Source organism: Chelonia mydas, chromosome 8 (assembly GCF_015237465.2).
Source record: "Chelonia mydas isolate rCheMyd1 chromosome 8, rCheMyd1.pri.v2, whole genome shotgun sequence".
Lineage (NCBI taxonomy): Eukaryota > Metazoa > Chordata > Testudines > Cheloniidae > Chelonia > Chelonia mydas.
Window position 1 is genome coordinate 70,541,528 of NC_057854.1, and position 16,111 is coordinate 70,557,638.

Here is a 16,111-nt window from a genome sequence, read left to right on the forward strand (position 1 = left end):
TTGACAGAGGAGAAGGGTGTTATGTTCATATGATCCATTTGTCCTTTTTTATCTTTTAAGATGTGCACTGTAAAATTCATCTAAATATTATAAACAATAATAAACTACATGTAAAATAAGAATAAAATGTAAATAATTAAATTCAAAATGTGAATTGTTTTGTGTGAGCTTAGTTTTGATTCTGATGAACATGTTACTTTAGCAATTATAAGTGTGGAATTAAAATAGTCATTGAATAATAGTAATAATAATTGTGTTGTATTTCTCTAAAACTATATTATGCCTCCTAAAAGGTACTCGCTTTTCAAAGTTATAAATGACTTCAGAAGGTACATAGCAATAGAGAATCAGGCCTACTGTTTCAATAGAAATTTAGAGAGGAAAACAGGGGCAGCACTCTGAATAGTGGAGCTTGCTATATGTTTGCTAAGAATTAACAGGTTACATAAGGAGAAGCCTATTTTGGTATTTATTTTTTTTTTAAATTTTTATTCTCACAAAATTGCTAATTTCATTTTAATGAAATGAAAATACTAGAGTCTTTTCATTTGGAAATAATAGAGCCTTTGCTTCTTCAGTTTGGAAAAAAAAACTTAATCAGCTGTTGTGATATCTTTATAAACACACTATCTTAAAGTTTGAAACTCATAGAATTTAGGATGATTAGTCTTTTTCATGTAATACGGAATGTTTCATTGTACAGAATTTAATGTATAGATTATGATGTCTAAATTCAGCATATTGTATTTCTACTTTGCCACATTTGTAAGTTTGCCTGTTAGATATAACAGTAGTTTTGTAGCATTTTTTACTGCAAAAGAACACATCTGTTATTCCTTAAAAAAAAAAAAAAAAAAAATTGATATAGAAGAAAATTCTATATACCACACTATAGAACACTGATAAAAGGATTTCCAGGACAACCATATCATAAGCTTTTGTTCTTACTTTGTTACTGAATTCACAGTGTCGCTTTTAATGACTTCTATGCAATTAAAACAGAATGCATAATTTGTGTGAATATATAAACAATATAAATCAGTTATGTTTTCACTACAGTGAATATAATTTATGATGCTAGAATGCTGCTTAAGAATCTAATGTGGATTTTTCCATTTATTGCAGAACTGTGAGATGCTAGAAAATAATTTTGATGACATCAAGCATACGACTCTTAGTGAACGTGGGGCACTTCGAGAAGCAATGAGGTAAGTCTGGGTCACCATAGCAACAGTCACAGATGTGGTAAAGAAAGAGTCATTCTTCATTATTGGGGGAACAAATGAGTTCATTGCCACCATTCAGCTCTATTCTCTAAGGTATTAATTTGTCAGTAGAGAGGCATCCCTTGAGGCTGTACTTTGGTTTTGAAGCTGCATAAATGTTAAGCCTCACTGCACAGTAAAAAACGTAAATGTTTAATTTGTTACTTAAAATGCTTAAGGGGTACCTTGTTTTATATTTATACTGAACAGTGTGAATGAATGAAAATATTGTTCATCTAAATTGTGTAAGTGTTAAGAAATTGTACTGTGGTGCTTTGAATGTACAGTGGTGCTGTATTTGCTCCTAATTTGTATTTAACTTTCTATATATAGTGGCCCGTGTACTTTCTTTTTCTATTCGACTTTAACAGGATTACATTACTGTGTTTCTTAAAAAAATCAATGGTTTCCATCTTGCAAAGTAAGCACAATCTTTTTAACACAATACTTATACTGAAGCTCCCTTTATTTTATACATTCAGTATCTAGCATTATGCTTAGAATTTTTTAAAATAAATTAGAATTGCTCAACGAATGGATCTAATTCTGCCATCCTTACTCACGCTGGGTAGTGCCTTGCTCCAAGAGTAGTCCAATTAAAGTAATTTGTACTGGGCCCAAAGCAAGGTACTACTCGATGTGACTAAAGGTGGCAGATTTGGGTCCAGGGTTTCTGAAGTATCTTTTATTCTTTGAAAACTAATTTGACCAATTTCAGAGGTGATGTAAATGATAATGGAAGTTATGTGCCAGTAAGTGACTCTGAAAGCAGGGCAGTAAAAGGAAAATCTTAACAGGGCAAAAATGTGTAGCAATGCAGACCCCACTTCATTTAACTTCTCTTTGGTGTCAAAGAGAGTAATTTTAAGATTTGGACAAATTCAACAACAAGTCTGAGTCCGCTTGCAAACACATGCCACCAATTCATTTGGTTAGTATTCATAATCCCTTTAAATTTATGGATATTCAGATGAGCAAGTTTTTATCTACAGTCTTGTTCACAGTGCTCTTGCTTCCCAAGAACAAGAGTGTAAATAACTGTTCGCAAGAGTGTTCACACATGAAATCCAATCCTGGCTGTTTTGAAAGCTCTTATTACTTGAACAACAAATCCACTTCTATCTGAATATTTTCACTTACTATTGTTCACATAACAATTGAAAGATTAGATAAGTTATTTTTGGTTTTTCATTTTCTTTACTTCATGCATTTGAGAGCAGTCTCTGTGTAGTCATGTTTGGTCTTGCTTCTGTATAGCCAGTCTGTTTCCTCTGTTTGTGTGGGTCTTTCACACTGCAACAGGAGAGAGAAAACAACAGTAAACATAGAAAAGTGATTTGGGGGCAGATGTGGCATGTGAAACTACTTTTAAACACTTCCTTTTAAACAGGCTAGATTTCAAGAAGATGGTCCGTTTCTAACAGTCGGTGTTAAAACATTTCACGGTTACAGTGGCAGCATTTTGTGGCACGTGGCTCACCAAAGTTTACTGTTAGAATTTGCTGCATGCTTTCTCTGGTGGTCAAAATTCTGTGGCCATGGAATGACAGAATTTCAAAGGTTGTATACCTGATACAAGGGGTTGTTTTGGAGGTGTATGTTGTTCTATATGGTAGGTTCGCTTAGAAGCACCAAAGTGGTTTAAGACTTGTCACAAACTTCCTTTTCAGCTGTTTCATCTCTTAGTGGACAAACCAGACTGGGAAATGCCTTTTGTTTCACTGAGAGGTGTGACACACATCATATAATATTACAATCCTCTTTTTCATCTTATAAGCAGCTTTCATTCAGCTGAATTTTCTTGTGTTGTTGAAGAGTTAAATAAAACACTTCTCACTTGTATTAGCAAGTTTCACTTGATCATACTTGAATAACTTCATATAACACAGAGGTAAGTCCTCATATCTGTCACAAGCGAATAAACTGTATCTATGGATGAACATTCATTGTTCTAGGGCACCACAGTTTTCAGCAGTGCCAGAAAGTCACACATGTCCCTGAATGCTTAATTTTCTGTTTTGGATCTCCGATAAACCTTAGAGATGTGTAAAATGAGAAGCAGAGAGTTCTGTATTGACAATACTGTGCACACCGTTTATTCCAGCTATTACATTGGAGGAAAAAATCTTGTGCCTGGAAATGTGGCACAGCAACATGTTGTTTTTAATGGCAGTATCCAAATAACTTGCTCCATAGGGCTAAAACTTCTCATGGTTTTGAGAACCACCCCTATTTTTGGGGGTAATTTAGTATCTTGCCTGATCACACACCCAGTGAAGCCAATGGCAAAGCTTCTATTGACTTCAATGGTACAGGATCAAACTCCATGAGCAAATTAGTCATGTATAACTATGCTTCCAAGTACATAAAAGGTTTTACAAGGAGGAGGGAGAAAATATGTTTTTCTTAACCTCTGAGGATAGGACAAGAAGCAATGGGCTTAAATTGAAGCAAGGGAGGATTAGGATGGACATTAGTTGGACATTCCTAACTGTCAGGGTGCTTAAGCACTGGAATAAATTGCCTAGGGAGGTTATGGAATCTCCATCATTGGAGATTTTTAAGAGCAGGTTAGACAAACACCTATCAGGAATGGTCTAGACAATGCTTACCCCGTCATGAGTGCAGGGGACTGGACTAGATAACCTCTCAAGGTCCCTTCCAGTCCTATGATTCTGTGCGAATACATCTTTGAGGATCAGATCATTGGAAAGACTCCTATTGACATCTAAGGACTTAAAATCAGGCCCTGAGAGGACAAAGATATATTCTGGCAAAGCTATTGTATATTTCTGAATGGATGATACAACTCAGATCCTCAAATACATGTGTGATTGCATATTTGGGAAAAGTGTGTAGTGAGGGGTTACACAGGGAGTCTCAGATTCTGTAGCCATGGTAAAACCAACCAATCAATAAACCTAGTTAGATAGTTAAGTAGATCTCAGATGAGCCCTAAGTTTAGTGGGAAGTCTGCTCAAATTTACTCTGATTTCCCAGAGTATCACTGCTTGTCTACCAGATAAGAGCCACAAATGAATGTTTCTCCCCAGTGGCCCAGTTTGGAACAAGACCTCCCATTTTATCTTTCTTTTGTGGGGAAAAAACACTCAATTTAACATAGATTTAAACATGCTCTTAGAATATGAATATCACTGTACTTCTGTATAAAAAGGGTCTTCTGTCTTTGATTCCTGTCTGTCAGCTCAGCAGAGACGATGGGGCTGAATGAAGTGTTTCCCCCACTTTCTGTCTTGTATCAGCTTTGTGGCTTTGTTAATCCTTAAACCTTTTTATTCTATGTCTCCAACAGGTCAATCCAATGCATCATTGGTCTTCCTGTCTTCTAGGTCCTTGCACTTTAGTATGTATTGTCATGTATGGCATCTTTTCCAGGTCCATTCTTGACACAAGTCCAAGCTATCACGATCGTCTGTTTTGGATCGTCTGTAACAGCTTATCTTCTCATTTAATTTTTTAAGTTTTGCTTTCTTGAAACTCTCAGTATTTCCCTCAGCCACTTCATTTTTGCAGTCAGTATAGTTTGTTCATCAGCTTTCTTCATATTCCAGCAGTCCGACCTGTCTGAGCAGCAGTATGACAATTGTCTCAGATATCCCGTTTTCATTTTTATTGAAATGTCTTTAGCCTTCCAGACCTTGCAGAGTTTTCCAAATGCAATACCAGCAAGTCTGGTGGTTCTTTTATGTCATCTTCACAATTCCCATTCTTCTGTACTAGTCCCCCAGTGTACACAGATGTTTCCACTTGTTCTAGTTCTTTGTCACCATGTTGAAAAGTAGTAACAGGTTTAGTTGTGTTCCATGTACTTCTCCAATATCTGTCTTATCACAAATAATGGATGTATTGTATTTCATCCTGACTCAAACCTGTTCCTCTGGAAGCACCACGTCCATGTACCTCCTCATTCTCTTCTGGAACATCTTGGTGAATGCTTTTTCTGGCATGCTCAATAAACTGATTCATCTGTAGTTTCTTATCTCCTTTTTTATATATCGGTACTATTATTACTTTCCTGCATTTTCTCAGCACTTGCTCTTGTTTGTAAATCTTGTTAAATAACTTGTGGATCACTTTTACTGTGTGTTTCCGGCAGCTCTGCAGTTATGTTGTCACTTCCCTTTTTCTTTTTAAAACTTTCTGTCAAGATTTTTACTACTTAGAATTTTGGTATCTGTTCTCCCTCATTTGTACAGGGAAGTTTTTCCAGAACTGTTTATTTAGTGTGTTCTGTACATTGTACAGCTCTTCAAAATGTTTTTCAATCACTTATTCTTGGTTGTTCATCCTCAATTATTTGTCCCTGCCTGTTTTTCACGGCCAACATCTTCAACTCATATGCGCCATTTAGTTCTCTTATCTTGCAACAAAATCCCTGTGTTTCATTTCTCTGCACATATTCTTCCTCTTCTTTTACATTGTTTGCTTGTCCAGTTGTTTCTGTCACTCTTCACTTTTGATTTGATCTCTCTGGTCCCTACACTGAGACAGGACAGACACTGTGACATACTGACTTGCAAGCCTTCTTCAGTTCTAAGTCTAGTTGTTTGCACTGGAGAAGCTGACTGAATAGAGGATCAATTGTAACAACAGTTGAGGCACGTAATGGGGTCCTTCCTTTGCAGTCTTGCATGTTTGGATTGGCTCCAGCCTGTAAGAAGGACACTGTAATCTTTGTCATCTCTGACATCACAGCTGGCCAGTGCTTCTTGGAACTGCATGATGACACAAGGTGCAGAGCAGTCTCCTGTTTTCCCACTGTAGCAACATTCACATGGGCACTATTTTTAATGAGAAAATTGGCAGCAAACTTCTCTCTTCTTTGGAAGGCTTTGTGTAACAGACTCCAGCCTTTCTTGTTCACCATATTCACATCAATGCTTTCCAATCTTTGAGAGAAAGGGCTAGATCTAAAGCAAGGTCTCCAGTATGATCCAGTTCATTGAGCTTCCAAGACAGTTGTGAATTCATTTCAGGAAGATGCAGGAAAACTGTGTCTTCCTCTTCACTTTAATAGCTTTATGCAAAGGATATTCAGTCTTGGATTTGAACATTTTGTACAACAGCTGAGCACTCATACTGCTGAAGTCTTCTTTCCACAAGTCATCCCAGTAACTAGCAATTATTTCAGCACAGTAGTTCATTAAAGTGCTAGTATTCAGCACCTCTGCAATCTGATAGAAACAACCCTACAGAAAATCAACTTAAATTTTAAGTATATTTAAATTCTGAATTTAAATATTTAAATTAAGAATGAAATGAAAAACACATTTCTTAGGGTTGTGGTGTGTGTTTGTACCATTATGTAAGATATTATGTATAATTTTAAACATGTGCAAAATATTTTTAAAATCACAGAATATCTATAATACTAAAGCCTAGGAAATGCTCCTAGTTCTAATTTGCATATTATTTTACACCTAGATCATGACATAGATAATGAGCTGCAAATAGTTAACATTATTCAGGGTATAATGATTGGTATTGTGAGAATTTGGTTTAATTTTAAGTACACATAATTGAAGTGCTGGTATGATTATAATGTTTTGTTAATCTTGTTAATAAATACACCATTGTGGATATACTATCATATTTTAATGTAATTGCTAAGCTTAAGTAAACCATGAATGGAAATTTAATTTTTGAATCCATGTTTTACAAGTGGAAAAACTAGTGGTTTAGATATTTTGAATATGTATTACTTTCATCTTGTTTGGTATTTTATACAGTAACTTGTCAGAAACAATAGCATAAAAGTCTATGTATAATGTCTGTGTATAAGAATATTAAACATATCCTAAATAGGGCTCAATTTGATCTTAACACAGATCCACTATAGAAGAGATAAATTCTGGTCCTCTGTAAAGCTTCTTTCTGCTATTCTTAAGTGCTGCATCAAAATTCCTGTTTCCTTTATGCTATCTCCTGAAGCCTTGTCACATGTGGCATGTGGAGGGGCATGAGCTGGGGCGGGCAGGGAGTGCTGGTGTGCCTTCAGGTGTACAAGTTAGAGCAGTCCTGAGGGTGATTAGTATTAGAAATGTAAATTGGGTTTTATGAGAAATGGTTTTGGTTTTCCTTCTCAGGCAGGCTAAGGTTAAAAGAAAAATAGTAAACAGAGGCTTGGGGGCAAGAATCTATAATAAAGTCAAAGGTAAAATTCAGAAGGAAAATTTTTTTTGGCGGGGGAATGGGAAATGACAGAAGGTATTGTGTTACTCCCTTTCATTCCCTCTAACTGTATTTTACTATTTTTAATGTAAGTGCTTCATGGCAGAGTCCTGAATTATTATATATCTTAAAAGCTTGTAACAAATTTTTGGGTACTACATAAGTAATATTCAGTTGGGCATTACATCTCATGTAAATTTTCTCTGTCCAAAAGTAGAGAACATTAGACAAACAGTGCCTCTATCAGTATCCCATGAGATCTCTCTGATGGTCTGCATGTGTTTGTTTACTTTACCAACAAGGACAAAATGGTTTATGTTATCAAGGAGTGAGGTATCAAGAGTGGCTAAGTGGACATACATTTATGTATCCTAATTCTAGATGAATCCATCTCCTACTTTTGTGAATGGTATCCTTATATGGGTAGGTTGTTTCTTGGGGAGATTGTCTGAGTATGATTACAAGTTCATGAGTAGAAAATAAAACCATTAATTTTTGGATACCTGGTGTAGATGTCGCTAAGTCCCTCCTTATTAACTAGTTTAGACCTTTCTGTAGTTCCGTACAAAGATATTCAAATTTGAATTACGGGTATATACATTCCTGAGCAAGAGAGGACAGATATATTTCCATTTCCATCTGTAAGAGCTAGAGGAGGAAAATTGGACAGGATGGAATGGAATTAATTATGTAATGCATTTTTGACACACATGTCCCTTATTCTCTTATACGAAGAGTGTGGATATGAGACTACGCCTCTCTACTACCTCACTTTTCTAGGACCATAATCTACAGGGACTGATTCAGTTCTGTTCCTGTTCGTCATGAGGCTAGTAATAATCAGTTTCCTCTTAATGTAGTCTAAAATCTGGGATACATTTGAAAAGTGGTGTTACTCTATAGGGTCTTGGTCTTGCCTTCTCCAGCAGATGATGGATTTCCTTTTAGGTGTTTCTACAAGGTCTTTATCAATAAAAATTCCCCATAGACAAACATTCCCATCCTTCCCTGATATCTTGCCAGTGTTTAGTCTTAATTTCCCCAACAGGAATGATATATGACAATGAGCAACTCCTTGCTAACATGATATTTATCATAGTTTTCATCCATCCATTTTTATCCATGCACATTGTTTATAATTTTATCTGTTGTTCAGATGCTGCTTGGGACATTTCTTGACTTGGGAGAGATAAGTGGTACTTCCTATGGATTTACTGAAAGTTGCTTTGTTTCCTCTTTCCTCCTAAGTGTAACTATGCTGTACTCCCTTATATGATTATAGCAACTCAAGAAGAAAAAATTCAGGGTCCTGTAAAATGTTTCAAGTTAAGCACCCAAAAAACACTGGGACCCAAAAATCACTGGTGGCTTTTTAAAATCTTGGCCTTGATAAAGCAAATCAATCATTTGGACACTACTTTAAATTTGGAGATCATGTTGTGTTTTTGTTTTCAGCTGTGTTGAAATGTTCTCAAGTTCTAAATGTTACTCACTGTACATTTCTGATAGTTAAATATATTCTGTTTCTTCCTGGAAATTAAGATAAGAGGTCATACTTTCCTTAGAATTTCCTATGTTTATCGACGTCACGTGATGAGGATCATTTTACGTAACTTTTATTCATAGTAATTAATTACGTGGCAATTTATGGAAGGTGCTGAACATGTCTGTGTAGCCAATTATATTTTGTATGGTATTTTATATGCCCAGTATAGGAATAGCTAGAGAACATTTGAAGCACTTTGCAACTTTTGGTAGTACTATGCCTAAATGTATTACAAAACAAGGAGGAAGATCTATACTGTGTCTGACAGATGGGGTTAAGTTGTCTGGGTCAAATTGTGAACTCCATATTGTTTTGAGAACACCATTTTGTGATTGTAACATTCACTGTACCCCTCACTGTGTAGTGGAACCTTGATGTTGGGTCGAGACATCTGGTGCTGAAAATCAGTCTAATCTTTACAAGGTCAGTCTGTTCTAGACATTGTGTATTCATGCTAGATTGTGGGACACCTCGAAGAGGGCTAACAATGAGACAGCCATCAACGCTGAATGACTCTTCCCTACTGGAACAATAGGTTTTCTACCATGAGGGCCAACTTTGAATGATCGTCAATAACCAGTGCAAACCCTTGGGACACAGGAACACTGACACAAACGAATGGGGTATGGGCCTGGGTCAGAAATGGGACAGACTGTTGTAAAATATGGCCACATTTTTAAGCAAGGAGGCCATTCCATCATCCCTGATAAGCAGAACTTGCTAGAGAGTAAAGACAGGAAAGACTGCGTTGCTTAAGGACACTGACCAGGACACTCAGGATGAGATCAGACCAGGGGATTGTGTTCAGGACGGTGGGTTGTTTTCCATAGATCTGTAACTTTCATGTGCTTTTTAACTTTCACGTGCTTTAATAGTAAAGTCCTGGTGGCTATGAAATTGCTTTGCTGACCCTGTGTTCGTTCGTCTCCCACAGCCAAATGGACTCTCAGAGAGCATGTCTAAGCTATGAGTGGTTTGGGAGGGCTGAGGCACTGGTTCCAGGGTCTAGGTGGCTAGACTGCAGAGTATCACTGCCCAAGAAGGGTGTCAGACATGGGGGTCTGCATCTGGGAGTGCACCTGAGAGACCCACAACTAGGAACAGTGACCAGTCGCTATCCAAATGCAGGGGTCTTACAAGCACGTGCAATTGAGAGGTTGGAGCATATCACAACACAATGGTGTGTCTCTGTCCAGAAAGCAGAGCTGGGTCAGGTTATGACACTGTACATTTGCTAAAAGCATCCTAGAACATAGAGTGGACCTGTAGCATTACATTGTTTGATTTCTAGTAATCTGCTGTCTTCAATAGATAGTAGACCTTGTGCTGCATCTTTATATACCGCTTAAACTGCTAGTTATTATAAGAATAAATTAGAGTACTTAATATTTGATTTGCAATTTCAAAAAACAATCAGCACAGTTTTGAAATATGGGGCGCACATGGTTCTAGTTGTAGTATAACTCACAGTGAGTTTCTTGTCATTGTATTCCCACAGTGTTTATCTCCAGTGCTTTAGAAAGTGATTGCACTGCCTTATATATAATTAAAATATAAATCAAGAAAACCATAAACTGTCTCGTTTTGAGCTTGATTGTGAGATTGATCTTCAACAAAGTAGTCTACTTTATAATACCTTGACAGGAAATTTTGATGTTGAATTGTTTTTCCAAGTTTATATGGTCTTAGAAGCTTATATAGGTTTATGTGCTGTTGCGCCCATGTTGTCCAAGATATAGTATATAATTTCTGATTTTTCATTTGGGAATTTTAATTTACTTTGAGCTGGTGAGGTAAATCGGAGAATAAGCCTGACTCCTTAGGGAATACCATAGTGAGGGGGATCGGGCAGTTTAGAGAGATTGTGATTTCCCTTGAACATTTCTTCAATCACCTGTCTAGAATAAACTGAAGTTCTGTAATTTTAACTGACCTAAGGTGATGTACAGTACATGATCAGGACTCGTGGTTATAAATTTCTATTGAGTTCTGTAGAATATCACAGTGAAGTGCATCTTGCTTTGCAATCCAGACTTAATAATTGCTTTATATCCAAGAACGGAGCTGCCCTTATAAGATACCTAAGGAATAAAAGCACCTAGCAGAAAAACATAATCTAAATACTAAGTTTTATTAATTTAAAAATATTCAGTTGTTTAAAAATGTACATTTAAATCCCATATTATCATTACCAATCATGTGGTTATGTACAGTAATATTTTGCTTGTTTAAAACATGTTTCATATAAACTATTTCAGGAAGACCTAGTAAGATTTCTAATAAGAAAAGCCATTTCATCATCACTGTTGTGATTTACAGGAAAAACTAGAATATATTTTGTCTATTATGTCATTGATATTATTGAGACAAGGTGGGTGAGGTAATATCATTTATTTGACCAACTTCTCTTGGTGAAAAAGACACTGTGTGTAGTTTGAAAGCTTGTTTCTCTCACCAGCAGAAGTTTGTCCAAAAAAATATATTACCTCACTCACTTTGTCTCTCTAATATCCTAGGACTGATACGGCTACAACAACACTGCATATTGATATTATTGTAATTAGTAATGAAATACAATACTTGTGCTGTTGACAGGTGGGAATGTGACAACTTTGGCAAATTGTAGAAAAGTTTACTAAGGTCTCTTCAAAGTTCTCAAGAAAAAATCAGCTTAGCTCATTAGCCATCTTTCAGGACCTATCAAATTCCTGTAAACACCAACTTGTGATGGCATTTTATATGTATGTGAATGCAATTAATACCGTGTGTGTTAGGCCCATATCCTGGATTCCACCTATGCAGGTTATTAGTAATTTCCTATGAATATTAGAAGCACCAGTGCTTTTATTTTTGCTAAAAGCACAACCTAACAACATAGTTCTATTTAAACTCTGTGTATTATGTTGAAGGAACTGAAAATAGAAGTTTAGCAAGAACGGAACTGCAGTTTTCAGCCTGGATTAAGTAAGTTTCTCTAGTTCTGAGAAGCTGTATCATGGAAACCTATTAAATGCTATATTAATTTCCATCATGGCTCTTAGGGGCATGATCCAAATCTTATTTTTTTAAGTCTTTAGTGGAGCCTGTATCACATATATTTTTAAATGAGGCAGGGTGACTAGGAGTAAATATGCATAACCCCTGGACTCAAGCTGAAGATGGCAACAACAGGATGGTCAAAAGCTGATGGAAGGATGTGTTCCTCTCATTTACTGTGGTTGTGCCTATTATAATGACAGAGTAAAATCTTCAGGGTCTTGCCATGTATTGTAAGCACATCATTGACATGTGTGTACATGTGTCATTAATAACCATATCTTGGAGTGGAGAGAGAAGAACTTTTCTTGCAATTTGTGATGATGGGGGAGAGAATCTTTTTTTTGCTTTTTGAGCCCATTAGTCTTGATTTAAGTGAAAAACCATATTGGATAAGTGTCAAAATTTTTGCTTTTTAGCAAACCACAGGAGCCCATGTCTGATGTTGGTAGTGAAAGAAACTTTTGAAAACCACTGTGACAGATGGTTTATCGCAAAGACTCCAAAGAAGGAAGACATTGGTGCAGTGTCATACTTTCAGTAGCTGGATTGTTAGATATGCAAATTGTTAGAGTAGAAAAAAACACACTAACGCAAGCTGAGAGCCCTCCATCTATCTCCCTTTATTATTTTCTAAAATGAAGTTAGGCACTTTAAGTATTTCTTTAGATTTGCTTTCAGATACAATTAATGGCCAGGGATCAGAGATCTAGAGAACTCAAGCAATTCATGCAATATGGACTGGCAGGATTTTAGCTCCTTTAGTTACACAGCTTATTTCTTTTGAAACAATTTGTGCTACATGTATAGAGTTCGCAGTTGCTTTTCAGATGTGTATGTTCTTCCCCACGCAACCTACTCATGGCTTTTTAGGTTTTACAATCTGATTTCATGTTTTGGAGGTGTGAACCAATAAATTTTCACCAGCCCCAGGGAGTTTGGCAGACAATCACAAAGGTGAGTTGCTTCTCTGACAAAGTCGCAAATCCCACAGCTCCAAATGTGACCCAAGCCATTGCCTGGTGGGCCAGGGTGATCTGATCACTACAGAAAGGCTGGGGGGAGGTAAAGGATGCCAGAGGGACTGTAGGAGAACTTATTAAAAGGATGCATCTGTATTTTGCTTATCATCATCTCTACACAATTCCCCTCCCCCCACCAAGTTCCTTTACCTCTGGGGCAAGTCCACAGTTCACTGGGGGGCAGGCGCCAGCTCATGCCCAACTCTTCCCAAATTCCGTTCCTTTTTCTCAGGGTGATTACTGCTTCTCCTGCCCCTCTCTGGATCTGTTTTTTTCCTTTGGCACTGCTTCAGTCTGCAGTCTTCTTGCGTGTTGCCACTGCTGCAGCTCCTCTTTTTCTGAGATGACTGTGTCTGGCTAATATAGACTCCTGACCTCTCCCACTCCCAGCGTCCTCTGGAAGAATTGTTCATCTGGAATCAAGTGGTTCCTCCTGCCCCGCCCTGTGACAGTTCAGACTGCCACAGATAATTTTGACAGTAAATCTATACATAACCCCCCACTCCACACACACACACTGTGTTCTGTACTCTAATTGTGGTGAGTCATATACAGAGGTTGATGAGCCTGCTACAGCTTTGGCTAACACAGCTGGGTCTTTTAGTTCGGCAGTTAGAGGCTCATGCTTTTACACACAGGTCCTGGGTTCAGTCTCTGCTACCACCAACCCACCTGCAGTGTGATGTTATGTATTTCACAAAGATTGTTATTTACAGCCCTCTTTTTCTTTTAACATCTCCTCTTTGTCTGGTTAGAGACCAATTCTTTATAACTACTGTTTTTGTAATAAATTTGCCAGCTGCTAGTTCTGCCTGTTCTTGACTGTCTTCGGTCCTTTATTTCATCCAAGCCACACAATAAACCATCCATCCACTTTGTGTCTTTCTCCCACTCTCTTGTTCCTGTGAGCCTTTGTGGAGACCTGTTGCAGTCAATAGACTCCATGTGGGTTCCATTATCTACATATTGTGACAGGGTCGGGCCAGATAGCTACAGGAGAGTAATTGAAGGCAGATATATTAGCCCCAGGTTAGGTAGGTCCCTTTTGCCTGGGTAAGATAACAGGGAAGGTAACAATCAGGAACTTTCTGAAAACAATTAAGGCAGACAAGCTGATTAGAACACCTGCAGCCAATTAAGAAACTGCTAGAATCAATTAAGGCATGCTAATCGGGGCACTTGGGTTTAAAAAGGAGCTCACTTCAGTTTGTGGTGCGTGTGAGGAGCTGGGAGCAAGAGGCGCAAGAAGCTGAGAGTGAGAAGGCCATACTACTGGAAGACTGAGAAGTACAAGCATTATCGGACATTGGGAGGAAGGTCCTGTGGTGAGAATAAAGAAGGTGTTGGGAGGACGCCATGGGGAAGTAGCCCAGGGAGTTGCAGGTGTTACAGGAGCCACTGTAGACAGCTGCAATCCATAGGGCCCTGGGCTGGAACCTGGAATAGAGGGCGGGCCCGGGTTCCCCCATCCCTCCATCCCCCCAACTCCCTACTTGATATCGGAGGAGTTGAACTGGACTGTGGGTTCCACCAGAGGGGAAGGTCTCTGGCCTGTTCCCCGATCCACTAGGTGGATCAGCAGAGACCGCGGGGATTGTTCTTCCTCTCCCCATGCTGGCCAATGATGAGGCTAACTGAGTGAACGGCAGATTTGAGCTATGAAAGTGGCCAAACTGAGGGCTGCCGTGAACCTCTGAGGTGAGAAAATCCGCCAATAAGCGCAGGACCCACCAAGGCAGAGGAGGAACTTTGTCACAGCGCATATAACAGTGGAACTGCCGTACTTCTCCACAGAGGTTCATGTTCAAGTCAACAGGGTATGAGTCAGCTAGCTTTTGGGAACCTTGTGGATATTGTTAGTCAGATAAGTCCATATCATTTAGAAAAGAAAATCTACTTGATACTTCTTTGTACACTTCACCTCTCCTCTTCATATGAGCTTCAAGTGTATCAATTATAGCGTAGTAAGTAGATATGCAAAATTTGTCTCTAGGATTCAATGCTGTTTCTGTTTCTGTTGTATTACTATCATTTGCTTGTTTTTTCCTGATTCGCTTGCGGGACTGGGCTTCTTTGTAGTTAGTATCAGGTAAGATATCTTTTGATATGTTTTCAAATCTTTCGAAATCATTCCTCAAAGTGTGTAAGTGGTCTGCTAATGATTGATAGAGGTCTGCACATGTTTTCAAATCCAATTCTTTTTCTTGGAGAGCTTGACTTGTGTGGTAAAAGTGTGTTGTAAAATTTCATTCCATATGGTCAACATGAATACAAACTCTAGTTCTTGCATCTTGTTTGCAGTGTTTTCTGCCTATCGTATAGTTTCTCCCTTTTGTGATTAGTCTCAGCTATACTTTCTAATGCATCCACAATCTTTGAGTAGGACTCCAGAATTGCACTTGTTGCCACTGCATGTGCCTCCCGGCGAGCATTAGAAAGAGATTTCAACACACGATCATTGCCCAAATATGTTTTAAGAACTGCCCATCGGTGTGTTGAGGCAGAGAAGAATGTATAAAGTAACTGGACTGTTGAGAAAAAACTTACTGCCATCAGACAACAATCAACAGCACTGCGGCCAACAAGATTGAGAGAGAGTGCAGCACATGGTATGAATATGGCATATTTGTTCTGTTCTAAACGCTTCTTTTTGTGAACAATATCTTGTTTGTTTGCCATTGGTAAAAGTCCGACGTGATTTCTCAAATGGCCCAGTGTGGTGTTGACAGTCATTTGGTCCACGATCTATCCAGTAAGCTACATCATCGGTACTGAAATCAACCCACATATTAGAATCTTTTCTCCTATTATTTACAGCATGAGCAGATTCAGTCTCTGACACATCCACCCGTTCTAGAAAATGTCTATTTTACCACCAGGAGTAGGATGATCAGTTACAGTCTCTGACACACCCACATGTTCTGGAATGGTGTTTGTTTCACCAATAGAAGAAGGGTCAGTCTCTGAAACATCTAGAGGTTTTGGAACGATGTCTGTGCTACTGAGAGAAGTTGTTGCTTCTGATGGATTCGCTTTGAAAAATGATGTCA

The 16,111-nt window shown here is 38.1% G+C and overlaps 1 protein-coding gene across 7 annotated transcripts in view; it reads left to right on the forward strand.

Moving 5' to 3' along the window:
* DPYD (dihydropyrimidine dehydrogenase) overlaps positions 1 to 16,111 on the forward strand; it is a 558,093-nt gene that overhangs the window by 90,215 nt on the left and 451,767 nt on the right. For all 7 annotated transcript variants that reach the window (XM_043553083.1, XM_037907332.2, XM_043553087.1 and 4 more), the window contains exon 3: positions 1,126 to 1,208. In XM_043553083.1, coding sequence (XP_043409018.1) covers positions 1,126 to 1,208 — 83 coding nt within the window. The remainder of the gene's footprint in view (positions 1 to 1,125; positions 1,209 to 16,111) is intronic.